Genomic DNA, 14,935 nt, shown 5'->3' on the forward strand with positions numbered 1-14,935 from the left:
GAAAACGCATAAAAGAACCCCAATGAAAGTCCTTTCAGAAGAGTTCTGCTGCAGACGTGTTTTGGGAAGGAAGTCCTCCTCGCAGTCCTCCTCTCCGACGCCAGCTGTGTTTCAGTGGGGGAGATGAGGTGGAAAGGTCCCACTGTTGACCTCATCCATGGGCTCTTTGTGCTCTATAATCTTGCGTCAGTGGTCCGACTTTTAGGACCTTTGCGTACTGTTGTTAGGGAATAGCGAAGCTTGATAGTTCCCCTTAAGAAGATGTTCTATTCAATTCCTTCATGTCTTTGTACCGGGAGCTCCTCTTCGATAGCACCTTATTTGTCACCGTTTCCGGACAATAAGGTGTTACTCACCTGACCCCCCCCACCCCCCCAGGTGTTTTAAGATCCTGACAGCCAGCGGAGAGCCCAAGGTGTTCCGGCCGCGGGACCGAGACGACATGGTGCAGAAGGTGATCGAGCCCATGGCGTCGGAGGGCCTGCGCACCATCTGCATGGCCTACCGCGACTTCCCCGCCTCGGAGGGCGAGCCCGACTGGGACAACGAGACCGACATCCTGTCCCGGCTCACCTGCATCTGCGTGGTGGGCATCGAGGACCCCGTCAGACCGGAGGTGAGCTTTACCCCCCATCCACCCCCCCGTCAGACGGGAGGTGAGCTTTCATAAAGGAGGATCCTGCATAAAGTTAATTTTTAAATAAGTAAATCCTTCTTAAATGCATGTTCTTTTGGGCTGATGTTGCGGTGAGGGTTGCTTCCAGGATTTGGTTTAAGGACTTAATAGTTTTAGGTCTGGGGTTTGATTTCCTTTTAGGGTTTGTTTTAAGAGTTAAGTTTCAGAGTTTAGTTTTGGGCCTTCTTCCACTGACCGAATGTTCAGCCTTTACTAACTGATCTCCTAACCCCCGCCCCCCCCAGGTACCGGACGCCATCAGGAAGTGCCAGCGCGCCGGAATCACGGTGCGCATGGTTACCGGCGACAACATCAACACGGCACGCGCCATCGCCTCCAAGTGCGGCATCCTGAACCCCGGAGACGACTTCATCTGCGTGGAGGGCAAGGAGTTCAACCGCAGGATCCGCAACGAGAAGGGAGAGGTGAGGAGAGGGGAGAGGAGGGGGGAGGATAGGAGAGAGGGAGAGAGGAGGAGAGGAGAGAGGAGGAGGGGGGAGGAGAGAGGAGGAGAGGAGAGAGGAGGAGAGGAGAGGAGAGGGGAGGATAGGAGAGAGGAGAGGGGAGGATAGGAGAGAGGAGAGGGGAGGATAGGAGAGAGGAGGAGAGGAGAGAGGATAGGGGAGGATAGGAGAGAGGGGAGGAGAGAGGTGAGGAGAGAGGAGAGGGGAGTATAGGAGAGAGGAGATGGGAGGATAGGAGAGAGGGGAGGAGACAGGAGAGGAGAGAGGAGAGGAGAGGAGAGGAGAGCAGAGGGGAGGAGAGGAGAGGAGACAGGAGAGAGGAGGAGAGGAGAGAGGAGGAGAGGAGAGGGGAGAGAGAGGAAAGAGGGGGAGGAGAGGAGAGAGGAGAGGGGAGGATAGGAGGGGGGGAGGGGAGGAGAGAGAGGAGAGGAGACAGGAGAGGAGACAGGAGAGGAGAGAGGAGAGGGGATGGGAGGGGAGGATAAGAGGGAGGAGAGGAGAGAGGAGACAGGAGAGGAGAGAGGGGAGGATAGGAGGGGGGAGGGGAGGAGAGAGAGGGGAGGAGAGGAGACAGGAGAGGAGAGGGGATGGGAGGGGAGGATAAGAGAGAGGGGAGGAGAGGAGAGGAGAGAGGAGACGGGCCTCTCACTACGCAGAGAGGCAGAGGGGCGAGGAGGCCTTGTCCTGACTCCCTGGACGTTCTAGATTCTGCATTGTTTGAATAACTGAAGTTTACAGGACCTAGACATTCCAATGGTAACTATGCTACCAAGTGATTTTTTTATTTTATATTACCCTAACCCAAAAGTCGTTGGCACTAGGGTAGAAACTTTTTGAGAACCAGAGTAAGCTCAATTTTAAAATCGTTAAAATGGAAAAAAATCCCAACCCTCCCCTCAGACCACCTTCCAATAACCACTCCCCCAAAACATGTGACTAGCTCTCTAGCTTAACAATAGGTCAGCCTTGTGGAAGACTCCGGTAACGGACAATGAGTGCAAGGGGCGGGTTCGCGCTGGCAGCCAGATAAGTAGGTTGACTGACAGGTAAGCCGTCCAATCAGGTCATTCGGGCTGAATGACCTGATTGGACGGCTTATGATAGGCCTGCCGCAGATACCAGATTCTGTTCCTTTTTTTTTGGAGCATACTATGTATTGTTGTAGTGATGTAGAGAATTTAAGAAATACATAAAAGATTTCAACAATTATGCAAAAAAATGCTTCCAAACTAGATTGCCCGCTCAGGCTTTAACTCAATGCTCATCATTTATTGTTTTTTTTTCCAGGTCGATCAAGAACGCCTCGACAAGCTATGGCCCAAACTGCGCGTGCTGGCCCGCTCCTCCCCCACTGACAAACACACGCTGGTCAAAGGTAGGCGCTCGCAGAGCCCTCCTCGGCCCGCTCTGAGCCCGCTACATTACTGCATTCAAAGGGACGGCTTCTCCTCCTCCTCCAGGTATCATCGACAGCACCGTCCTGGAGCAGAGGCAGGTGGTCGCAGTGACAGGAGACGGGACCAACGACGGGCCCGCTCTGAAGAAGGCCGACGTGGGCTTCGCCATGGTACCTCCTCCTCCTCCTCCTCCTCCTCCTCCTCCTCCTCCTGCTGCTCCTGCTGCTCCTCCTCCTGCTGCTCCTCCTCCTCCTCCTCCTGCTGCTGCTCCTCCTCCTCCTCCTCCCCCTCCTCCTCCTCCTGCTCCTCCTCCTCCTGCTCCTCCTCACCCTCCCCCTCCTCCTCTTCCTCCTCCTCCTCCTCCTCCTCATCTTGTACACCTCTGAGCATCACACACACACAAAGCGAGAGAAGCTCTATCACCCAGATCAAGGCCTTATACCATCCTCTACTACTATTTATGCATTCAGCAGACGCTTGGATCCAAAGCAACATTGTTAACAACGTTAATTAAAAAAAACTTTGTATATATTAATTATTTTTCTGCCATTTTACATCACAGACAAAAACACAGACAGTAATTGACTCATGCAAAACAGAAAAGCACATGAGTACAAAGCACGCGAGGAGCCGTCGCATGGCGATTCAACTGCAATTTGCGTGCAAAAGAACGGCCGCTGCAGAGCTGCCGCTGAGGAGCAGCTATGGGTGAGCTATGGAGGCTCACATATGTGCTGTTAGGGGACGGCATGGGGGCCCGGTCCTGGCCCCATCCTGCCCCATACTGCTAGAGAGACTCTATTGACATACAACACACCGCAGGGACTTCGTGAAGGTGTTAACGACCATCCCACGCCTCCCCTGACTGCCCCTCTCCCCGCCCCAGGGCATCGCTGGCACCGACGTGGCCAAGGAGGCCTCGGACATCATCCTGACGGACGACAACTTCTCCAGCATCGTGAAGGCGGTGATGTGGGGCCGGAACGTCTACGACAGCATCTCCAAGTTCCTGCAGTTCCAGCTCACCGTCAACGTGGTGGCCGTCATCGTGGCCTTCAGCGGAGCCTGCATCACCCAGGTACGCCTCGGCCTCTCCCTCCCCCTCTCTCCCCCTCCCCCTCCCCCTCTCCCCCTCCCTCCCCCTCTCCCTCCCTTCATTCAGTCTGTCGCCGGGAAATTTGCGGTCAGAAGTATCGGTCTTCAGGTATGACCCGCTCGCTGGCGGATAGATAGGACCAGCTCCAGCACAGAACCGGTCTGTGCCTGGCCACACACACACACATTTATTTATGTCTTCTCAGTCTCACAGAGCTCTCTCTCCCTCTCCCAGTGCAGCCACGGCCTCTAAGCTGAAGCAGTGTTTGGGTCTGTTAGGCGGTGGAGTCATGATTAGATCTCCTGAGCCACCGGCTTCTGTAGTGCTGAGGATCCTTCCCAGGAGCTTCCCCTGTGAGGTGCTGGTGAGGTTACGGTGCGGGGGGGCACACTGAGCCGCTCGGTTGCGTTGACGCGCCCGCCCGAGACTGGTAGTCTTGCCATCACCTCCCCCTCCCTGCTGCCTTATATCTTCTTCACTCCGCACATGTTGTTTCTCTCAGGAAGCCCTAATCAGGGCCTCCTGTCTGACCCCGTCGGCCGCTCTGACAGCCGCTAAATTAGAGCTCACCCAGCCAGGAAATAATTGAAAATTGGGGCTGCGCTCACGAGAACAAATGGCTATTTACAGTTCACCCCATCTCCCCCCCCCCCTTTTCACCAAGTAACAAATATGGCTATAATTATGGCATAATGAGCAGGCAGAGACGAGGCACCACTGCGAGTAAAGAGGGCCAGACTCCCTCCCTCCAGTTCTCTCCCTTCTCCTCCTCCACCTCCCCCTCTCCTCTGCTGGAGATGTTGGTTCGTCGCTGCTCTGCTTTATATAACCGCGCAGTGGAAATAGCCCAGTCTGCACCACTTGACTAAATCCTGTAATTTTAAATCCTTGAGGAGAAGAAGAGAGAGAGGGGGGGGGAAAAAGAAAAGAGGAAGAATACGAGGAGGACTGAAATGAAGTGCCTTCCCTTAACTGTTGTCTGAAGCCCAGTTTTGCGGTGGTCGTGATTTTTTATGTTGTTTTCGTTCCTACCTTGCGGCGAAAGTTTTCTATATTTTTTTCTAGCGAAGGGAACAATGCCACGGTGAATCAGCAGCTCGGTCGGTGAACACTTTAGCGCGCGTCGTTCCTGAGGACTGAGTGGGCTGCTGCTGATGAACACTCGCCCTCCTCAACTAGAGACCTGCATTCCCTGCGCATTGCAGAGCTTTATGACTTTATGGGAATAAAAAGCTATTCTGACCCTTTTTATACGATTCAAACTCGCTGCATGCACTCCTTCAGCAAGAGACGATAAACTCTCTAATACTGCAGTGGCGATCATGCTAGATCTGAACCGTTTTACTGTGTGTAGGTTGTGGCACCGATGTGACGGAGCCGAAGACACGTCAGTGACATCTAAAGTGTCTTCACATATCGTCCATGAGGCGTTTGATCGACCTACCCGAGGCCACTTAATCCAAAGCTTGATTTGCCCTCTGTGTCGATATAGCCCTCACGGGTCAATGCATTAGCGCCGTAGCTTACTTTCGCCTCTCTGATAAAACTAAATTTACATTAACATTCAGGGCATTTAGCAGACGCTTTCATTAAAGACTAAATAAGTCCAATTGTCAGAAGAAAGAGAAACAACAATATATCGCTAAGTAAGGATGTTCATAGAACCAAGTGCCAAGCACTAACAATCACTAGGTTAACCCATTCCCCTTCCACAGCAAAGACAGCTACACATAGCCACAAACTATACGTCTCCATAGCGACACATCGCAATCCGTTCGGGCCATCTTGTAACCAAGGATCCAGAACCCTTATCCCCTTAAAATCAAATTCTTGACGATTCTTGATATTTGAGAGAGGATCATTAGTCGACATGTCTCATCGTATTATTGTATCTCATCGTGTTATTGGGTCTCATCGTATTATTGTATCTCATCGTATTACTGTATCTCATCGTATTATTGGGTCTCATCTTATTATTGTATCTCATCATATTATTGGGTCTCATCGTTTTATTGTATCTCATCGTATTATTGTATCTCATCGTATTATTGTATCTCATCGTATTATTGCGTCATCATATTATTGGGTCTCGTCGTTTTATTGTATCTCATCGTATTATTGGGTCTCATCTTATTATTGTATCTCATCGTATTATTGCGTCATCGTATTATTGGGTCTCATCGTATTACGTCGGCCGGAGAGATGATCGAAAGAGGAAACTCATTGAAATGTGTGAAAGTGATGCAAGGGGATTCAAGTTCATTCATATTGCAGGGCTGATTAATTGTCCCTGTGTTGGAATACAGTCACCGTTCTAACCTCGAACTACTGAACGTGTTCCACCCTTCACAAGCACTCAGTTTCCCCCGACACTGTGAACACAACTACCTGTAGTTCCTCTTGCCAAGGAGGGCCTCTCTCTGTTGCTGGTCTAATAATAATACATTGCATTTTATAGCACTTTTCTCGCACTCAAAGCGCTTAGGTTCTGACCTTCAGACCTAAGGTCACCTTCGTCCAAGTGGATTTTATAATGTATGACCAGTTGCATAAAACAAAAGTATACTTTCTCTCTACTCAACCAAAGTCGTATTTAGAGAAAGAGAAACGTTTCGCTCGCTCTAAAAGAAACAAAACAGTTGTGGTTGACCAACTAGAACTTTCCCTTTTTAGCGTGTTTTTTTCTTTCACAGTGCAACAGGAAGCAGCAGCAGGCTGATATCTAGGTTGCATTAATTCCTTCCTGTTTGCCTTGTCAACATTAATCACTGATCTACTTTCTACATTTAGCTGTAGTGGTAGTCTTCAGACTGACACGTGTCCTTCTACCATCTAACATTCTTGTTCTCTCCGTCCCTCTCCACTACCCTCCACTCTCTCTGTACCACTCCTCTATTCTACTCTACCTCTTCTAACTCAATCTCTATATCTCCCCCTCTCCTCTCCTCTCTTCTCCTCTCTCCTCTCCTCTCCTCTCCTCTCCTCCCCCTCCCCTCCCCCTCTCCTCTCCTCTCCTCCCCTCCCCCTCTCCTCTCCTCTGCTCTCCCCCTCTCCCCTCCTCCCCCTCTCCTCCCCCCTCTCCCCTCCTCCTCCTTCTCCCCTCCACCTCCCCTCCCCCTCTCCTCTCCTCTGCTCTCCCCCTCTCCTCTCCTCCCCCCTCTCCCCCTCTCCTCCCCCTCTCCTCTCCTCCCCCCCTCTCTCCTCCTCCCCCCTCTCCTCTCCTCCCCCTCCCCTCCTCCCCCCTCTCCTCCCCCCTCTCCTCTCCTCTCCTCCCCCCTCCCCCTCCCCTCCCCCTCTCCTCTCCTCTGCTCTCCCCCTCTCCTCCCCCCTCTCCTCTCCTCTCTCCTCTCCTCTCCTCTCCTCCCCCTCTCCTCTCCTCTCCTCTCCTCTCCTTTCCTCTCCTCTCCTCTCCTCCCCTCTCCCCCTCCCCTCCCCCCTCTCCTCTCCTCTGTCTCTCCCCCCAGGACTCCCCTCTGAAGGCGGTGCAGATGCTGTGGGTCAACCTGATCATGGACACCTTCGCCTCGCTGGCCCTGGCCACGGAGCCCCCCAACGAGGCCCTGCTGCTCAGGAAGCCGTACGGCCGCAACAAGCCGCTCATCTCCCGCACCATGATGAAGAACATCCTGGGCCAGGGCGTGTACCAGCTCGTCATCATCTTCACCCTGCTGTTCTGCGGTACGTCGGCCGGCAGCGCCCCGCCATCAACTGGTGTTCTGTGATACCTGAGCCGGGGCTCGGATAGAAAACAAAAGGATAATTCCACAGGGGGGGGTTGGAAACCTTTACAGACTCCTTTTGTAGGAACTTTGACGTTTCATCTCAGCCTTCCCACCAGAAAAGCGTTGACTAGTGCTGGCCGCGCGTGCGTTCTCTGTTGGCTCAAAGGCTGCCCTGAAGGGCCCGATCACCGTTTAGCTTAAGCAGGGGCCGCGGAGCTGATAAGAGCTTCTGGTCGGAGGGCCCCAGTGACTCCAGTAAGATGGAGAATGGCCCTACAGACATGAGCAGGGGCCGACTCATCCGGTGAGATATTGTTCCACAACAACAGATGGAGAGGGCGTGTTTAGTGGTCTGTGGCGGGGGGGCCTTGAGCTGTCTGCTTCCTGGGTGAAGTCCCTTTAAGCTCTGCGATATTTAGTTTCAGATGTGCCAGCGCCCCTTTCTGCTGCGGCTCGTAGCCGTTCACCTGCCCCCGACACCGCACACAGGGACAGGGCTTACATAGGATCAGCAGCCTGCTGCTCCACTAGAACCAGGGACCCTTCAACAGGGAGGGGGGCATGCACCAGGGACCCTTCAGCAGGGAGGGAGGCATGCACCAGGGACCCTTCAGCAGGGAGGGGGGCATGCACCAGGGACCCTTCAGCAGGGAGGGAGGCATGCACCAGGGACCCTTCAACAGGGAGGGGGGCATGCACCAGGGACCCTTCAACAGGGAGGGAGGCATGCACCAGGGACCCTTCAGCAGGGAGGGAGGCATGCACCAGGGACCCTTCAGCAGGGAGGGGGGCATGCACCAGGGACCCTTCAGCAGGGAGGGGGGCATGCACCAGGGACCCTTCAGCAGGGAGGGGGGCATGCACCAGGGACCCTTCAACAGGGAGGGGGGCATGCACCAGGGACCCTTCAACAGGGAGGGGGGCATGCACCAGGGACCCTTCAGCAGGGAGGGGGGCATGCACCAGGGACCCTTCAGCAGGGAGGGGGGCATGCACCAGGGACCCTTCAACAGGGAGGGAGGCATGCACCAGGGACCCTTCAACAGGGAGGGAGGCATGCACCAGGGACCCTTCAACAGGGAGGGAGGCATGCACCAGGGACCCTTCAACAGGGAGGGGGGCATGCACCAGGGACCCTTCAGCAGGGAGGGGGGCATGCACCAGGGACCCTTCAACAGGGAGGGGGGCATGCACCAGGGACCCTTCAGCAGGGAGGGAGGCATGCACCAGGGACCCTTCAACAGGGAGGGGGGCATGCACCAGGGACCCTTCAACAGGGAGGGAGGCATGCACCAGGGACCCTTCAGCAGGGAGGGGGGCATGCACCAGGGACCCTTCAGCAGGGAGGGGGGCATGCACCAGGGACCCTTCAACAGGGAGGGGGGCATGCACCAGGGACCCTTCAACAGGGAGGGGGGCATGCACCAGGGACCCTTCAATAGGGAGGGAGGCATGCACCAGGGACCCTTCAGCAGGGAGGGGGGCATGCACCAGGGACCCTTCAACAGGGAGGGGGGCATGCACCAGGGACCCTTCAGCAGGGAGGGGGGCCTTGCTCCTCCATCAGTTGGGTTTGGTGGAAGCCGTCAGCAGCCTTATAGTCAGGATGGAGGTTTTTATTCACACTCTAGGTTGGTGTGTTAAAGTTGGAAACACGAGAATCTCCATTCATTTAGTCTGGTCGTTTGTTTAATAGAAGAAAGTTCAAAGCGTGAAACTTGTATTTATTATAATAGTTACGCACTTCTCTACATAATGCAAAGTTATAATTTCTGTGAATTTAAATGGTAATCAAGAAGAGGAAAAGAACCTGTGTGTGTCTGCAGGCGAGAAGATCTTCAACATCGACAGCGGCCGTAACGCCCCCCTCCACGCGCCCCCCTCGGAGCATTACACCATCGTCTTCAACACCTTCGTCATGATGCAGCTCTTCAACGAGATCAACGCCCGCAAGATCCACGGCGAGAGGAACGTGTTCGACGGCATCTTCAGGAACCCCATCTTCTGCTCCATCGTGTTCGGCACCTTCATCATCCAGGTGCGGCCTCATCCTCCTCCTCCCTGCCCGCCGTCTTAGTTACCATGGCCCTCTCTCAATTCACTTCCATTGTATTAGTATAGCCCTAAATCAACATTACAGTCTCAAAGGGCGTAAAAGGACAAATACTCATGACACCCCCCTGACTGAGAAGAAGCTCCCTTAATCAGCAAGGAAGACATCTTGAGAAGGAACGCCGAGTGGGGGTCCCTCCTTCAGAGTGGGGGTCCCTCCATCAGAGTGGGGGATCCCTCCTTCAGAGTGGGGATCCCTCCTTCAGAGTGGGGGATCCCTCCTTCAGAGTGGGGATCCCTCCATCAGAGTGGAGGTCCCTCCTTCAGAGTGGGGGATCACTCCTTCAGAGTGGGGGATCCCTCCTTCAGAGTGGGGGGTCCCTCCTTCAGAGTGGGGGTCCCTCCATCAGAGTGGGGGATCCCTCCTTCAGAGTGGGGGGTCCCTCCTTCAGAGTAGGGGGTCCCCCCTTCCAGGGATCAGGAGTGCAGTGGGGGCCGTAATTGACATACATACAGGCAAAACATAAAATTGAGGATGGGGTGCTGGCCGGTTAGCCATGAGGAGAGTCCAGGCATCCAGTCGCTGTCACCGCAACACGCTAGAGCAGACAGAACAGTGAGTTAGACGCGGCTGTCGTGGTTGCAGACCCTGGCTGGTATGGGGATGAAAGCCGGGGTTCAGCGTTCAGATCTTCCACCAGCTTCTGTTAAGAACCACCAAGATGGCGGGCTCAGACTTCTTTTATGGAACGTTCGTATAATTCTCCCAGAGTGGAGAGTCTTTACCAGTTGTAAATAATATATTTGTACCAGTTGGGATATCATATGTTTCTCCTTTTATTCTGCGGGTCTAATCCTCCAGCTAGACTAAACGCTGTTGTTTCCTTTTTCCATTGATGTCCTCCGCTGGCTGGTCATTGTGTAATGTATTGAGATGAATGTCTGATGAGCGGCAGCAGAAGGCAGCTGTCTACTGTGTGTTGGTTCGACCCGCTTGTGTTTATGCCCCGGGGGGGGGGAAACGGAGCTCAGTGGCCGCGTGGGCTCGGCTGTCTTCACATCAAACCAATCACAGCCAGTGATGGACCGGAGGCGGGGCTTCTCTAGGCAGCCCTGCTGAGCGCTCGGTTCCCACGGCGACGACCAGCCGGCCGCATCGTACGTCCACCCGTCGCTGGACGTCTAAATTAAAGTCGAAGAAATGAAAAAAACATGAAACCGCTCCCCCGACGGTCCGGCCTCGACGTGGACAGAGACGACGTTCCCGTCGTAACTCTATTCCCAGATCTCGTTAACGCCTCACCGAAGGCCACAAGGGAAAGTTCAGCGTTCCCCAAACTCCTGAGTTACATAACAGCCGGCCGAGGCACTTTTACAACACAGAGATTTACCGTCTCTCTCTCTCTCTCGATCTCTCTCTCTCTCTCTGTCTGTCTGTCTGTCTGTCTGTCTGTCTGTCTGTCTGTCTGTCTGTCTGTCTGTCTGTCTGTCTGTCTGTCTGTCTGTCTTTTTGTCTCTCTGTCTGTCTCTCTGTCTGTCTCTCTCTCTCTCTCTCTGTCTCTCTCTCTCTCTCTCTGTCTCTCTCTCTGTCTCTCTCTCTCTCTCTCTCTCTCTCTCTCTCTCTCTCTTTGTCTCTCTCTCTCTGTTTCTTTCTTCGAGCATACTTTCCGTTTCCAGCCTCCTTTGTCCCGGCGTCTGACAGGTTTATGTTGCGCTTTAAGCCCGGTGATTCACTGCTTCATAAAGCGGTCCTCTCACCTCTTCCTGCCGTCTTCATTGTGTATCTGTGTGTGTAGATCGTCATTGTGCAGTTCGGGGGGAAGCCGTTCAGCTGCGTGGCGCTGACCACGGACCAGTGGCTGTGGTGCACCTTCCTGGGCTTCGGCAGTCTGCTGTGGGGACAGGTGAGACCAGGCCGCATGCTGCCCCCTGTTGAGCCACTGTCCTGCACTGTGGGGAAACGCTGCCCCCCTGTGTTGACTTTGAGGAATTGCACCCATAGGGGTTAATATACTGTGACCTCTAAGTGCTAATACGAAACACAAATGTAAAGAGTTTAACTTGAAATAGCCTTTTTTTTCATGCTCAATCTGAAAGTGTCGACTCACTGCCGACTTCGATCACTTGTTTCTCATAATTTTAAGTAGCCGCTTCCATTATTTTATGAAGTAATTTTGATTTGTGTTTATCGCAATCAAAGCTTGAATTTGGTCAACAAAAAAAATGTAGAATCATTCAGTTGTTCTGCTCTCCAGGCGGGGGGGCAGGGGGCAGCCCAGTCTAGTAGTGTCGGACTCCCAGTTGGAAAGGCTCTGGGTTCAAACCGCAACACATCCTACCTGTAGACGTTGAGCAAAGTGCATTAATGACATCACCCCCCCCCCAGGTGATTGCCACGGTCCCGACCAGCCGGCTGAAGTTCCTGAAGTCGGCCGGCCACGGGACGCAGAAGGAGGAGATCCCCGACGACGAGCTGGACGACCTGGACGACAACGACGAGATCGACCACGCGGAGCGGGAGCTACGCCGCGGGCAGATCCTCTGGTTCAGGGGCCTCAACCGCATCCAGACGCAGGTAACGTCAGCTCCACACACCCCCATCCCCGTCGCCCTGACAACCACTCCTCCTCCTCTGAGCTGCACCGCCGCCGCCCGCAAGGGAACGGAGAGACATGTCCGATTATTAGGAACTATTACGTTATTATATACCCTGAGCTAAACCTTTCATCTCTCTGTCTCCCTCTCTCTCTCTCTCTCTCTCTCTCTCTCTCTCTCTCTCTCTCTCTCTCTCTCTTTCTTTCTCTTTCTCTCTCTTTCTCTTTCTCTCTCTTTCTCTTCCTTCCTTTCTCTCTCTCTCTCTCTCTCTCTCTCTTTCTCTTCCTTCCTTTCTCTCTCTCTCTCTCTCTCTCTCTCTCTCTCTCTCTCTCTCTCTTCCTTCCTTTCTCTCTCTCTCTCTCTCTCTCTCTTTCTTTCTCTTCCTTCCTTTCTCTCTCTCTCTCTCTCTCTCTCTCTCTCTCTCTCTCTCTCTCTCTCTCTCTCTCTCTTCCTTCCTTTCTCTCTCTCTCTCTCTCTCTCTCTCTCTCTCTCTCTCTCTCTTTCTTTCTCTCTCTCTCCCTCTCCCTCTGTCTCGATATTCCTTAAGAGTGGCAGAGAGTGGTCTTTAAGGCTGATGTCTGAGCAGGTTGGCCAGCTTGTGTGAATGAATAAAGGGAAGGAACCATTTGAACCTGAGGCCCTGCCCAGAGGGAAGGCAGGGCCTAACGTGATCAGTTGATGAATGGTACGGTGATGACTGGGAGGAGAGGGCCACTCAGGTCGGGAGAGATAAAGAAGCAGCAGAGGAGGCCACACTCCTCTTCCTCCTCCTCTTCCTCCTCCTCCTCCTCCTCCTCCCCTTATCAGTCTCTTATTATTTTCTCTTTTACTCTCTGAATTATTAAATCAAATCTCCCTTTTTAAATTGACTATCTTTAATTTCTATGATTATTGGTGTCTTTTGTTGTGCTCTCTTTCTCTTTTGTTCTTTCTTTCTTATTTAATTCGCTCTCCCTCTATCCAACATTTCCTTTGTCTTTATCCGTTGGACTCTCTCTACCCTCTGGCCCTGTGTGCTGGCGGTCTCTCTGTGTTAACGCTCCCTCTCGGTTCTTCTCTCCTCTGGTCTCTGCTCTGTTCTCCTGGTTTGTCACCTGGCTGTCCTGGTTCTTTGCAGATGGATGTAGTGAGCGCCTTCCAGAGCGGCACCTCCTTTCAGGGGGTGCTCAGGCGCCAGGCGTCCAACTCCAGCCAGCCGCAGCACGATGTAACCAATGTTTCTAGCCCTTCACATGTAACCTTCTCTACCACTACTACCACCACACCCAGTACCAGTACCAGTACTACCACTCCCGCCATCAACTCCGCTTCTGCCACTGTGGGGTGTGAGTGCGTGTTCTCCTCTAGTGCATGACACTACTCTTACCGTGTTTTGGTCTGGACTTTTGATTTCTGTGTGTGTGTGTGTGTTTCCTTGATTTATCTGTTTGTGTGTTTTTGTATTGGTGACTCTCCTCTTCACTCTACCACTAAGGCTCTTGTCTTGATGTTCGTTGACACAAGTTATCTTTGGATTCTCTCTCTCTCTCTCTCTCTCTCTCTCTCTCTCTCTCTCTCTCTCTCTCTCTCTCTCTCTCTCTCTCCCTTCTCTCTGATTTTCCCTCCTTTTCCTCTTTCCTCTTCTACTTTAAATCCAACACCCCCAGAATGCGCGCCCCCCCGACGACACTCACCTCCTCCATACCGCTTGGACTACCGCTGTGTATATCTGTGTGACTCCATAACCCGGTGGATCATGTGTTTCCCAGTGTGGGGCTTCTGCCTTTGTTCTGCTTCTGCTTCTTGGTCTCCTGTGAGAAATGGAGAAAAACAAGGTGGACGGTGTAGCACTTTATCAGGAGGGGGGGAGGGGTGTGTTTGTGGTGGGGTGGGGAGGGGGTTCTGTTTGCTGTGCCTTTTTATTGGATTGACAACGCCAGGTTTGTCTGCCGCTGCCTTTGGTCTGTGCTGTACTACCCCTCTCCTCCTCCTTCTCTCTCCTGTTGGCTCCCATCGATGTGTGTTTTGCAGAGCTCTAGAACCTCGTAGCCGGGTAAATGGTTTGAGTATAAGCCCATGATCATGGCCCAAGAGTGTACCCCCCTTTTGAGACGACGCCCCTCTCTGTTCATGATGAAGGGAACCAGAATTACCTTTCCCCCTACAGCTGGACTGGGTCTCCTCCTGGCCCCCACGGCACCTTCTCTCTCTCTCTCTCTCTCTCTCTCTCTCGCTCTCGCTCTCGCTCTCGCTCTCTCTCTCGCTCTCGCTCTCTGGCCCCTTCTCTCTCTCTCTGTCTCTCTCTCTCTCTCTCTCCCTCGCTCTCTGGCCCCTTCTCTCTCTGTCTCTGTCTCTCTCTCTCTCTCTCTCTGGCCCCTTCTCTCTCTCTCTGTCTCTCTCTCTCTCTCTCTCTCTCTCTCTCGCTCTCTGGCCCCTTCTCTCTCTCTCTGTCTCTGTCTCTCTCTCTCTCTCTCCCTCGCTCTCTGGCCCCTTCTCTCTCTTTCTCTGTCTCTCTCTCTGGCCCCTTCTCTCTCTCTCTCTCTCTCTCTCTCTCTCTCCTCTCTCTCTCTCTCTCTGGCCAATGGTTTGCTGGGGTAATGTGCTCTGCTTAGGCGGAGATGCGTATAGCGTATCAGAGATAGCCCTTGCTAGCCTGCGCTGGCGGTGTTCCACTATGTCTGTGGTGTTGGACGGCCTCCATTTGAGATCTGCAACGATTTTAAAGAATCGCAAGATTGCATTAAGTTGAGGACATCGGAAACACTCGCTCTCCCTCTCTCTAATCCGGAGGTGGAGTGACTCTCACTCTGATTCTCTTTTCCCTTGCCAGGAGAGAGAGTGTGTGTGTGTGCGCGTTTGTTTTCCCCAGACACCAGAGACAGGTGGTCTGACAGAGCAGTAGCTCTCGTAATGTGCTGTGTTGTGTAGGGGTTTGTATGGGAGTGTCCCCTTAG

The 14,935-nt window shown here is 53.3% G+C and overlaps 1 protein-coding gene across 3 annotated transcripts in view; it reads left to right on the top strand.

Moving 5' to 3' along the window:
- The window catches only part of atp2b1a (ATPase plasma membrane Ca2+ transporting 1a), a 43,288-nt gene that overhangs the window by 25,069 nt on the left and 3,284 nt on the right, over nucleotides 1–14,935 (top strand). For 2 of the 3 annotated variants that reach the window (XM_079756077.1, XM_079756078.1), the window contains exons 12-20: nucleotides 379–616; nucleotides 922–1,101; nucleotides 2,428–2,515; nucleotides 2,601–2,707; nucleotides 3,424–3,615; nucleotides 7,098–7,311; nucleotides 9,182–9,393; nucleotides 11,204–11,311; nucleotides 11,794–11,982. In XM_079756077.1, coding sequence (XP_079612203.1) covers nucleotides 379–616; nucleotides 922–1,101; nucleotides 2,428–2,515; nucleotides 2,601–2,707; nucleotides 3,424–3,615; nucleotides 7,098–7,311; nucleotides 9,182–9,393; nucleotides 11,204–11,311; nucleotides 11,794–11,982 — 1,528 coding nt within the window. Of the gene's footprint in view, nucleotides 1–378; nucleotides 617–921; nucleotides 1,102–2,427; nucleotides 2,516–2,600; nucleotides 2,708–3,423; nucleotides 3,616–7,097; nucleotides 7,312–9,181; nucleotides 9,394–11,203; nucleotides 11,312–11,793; nucleotides 11,983–13,119; nucleotides 13,210–14,935 lie in introns of all 3 variants that reach the window. The other variant, XM_079756079.1, reaches the window with a different exon arrangement.

The sequence above is a fragment of the Pollachius pollachius genome (assembly GCF_949987615.1).
Source record: "Pollachius pollachius genome assembly, chromosome: 18".
Classification (NCBI taxonomy): domain Eukaryota; kingdom Metazoa; phylum Chordata; class Actinopteri; order Gadiformes; family Gadidae; genus Pollachius; species Pollachius pollachius.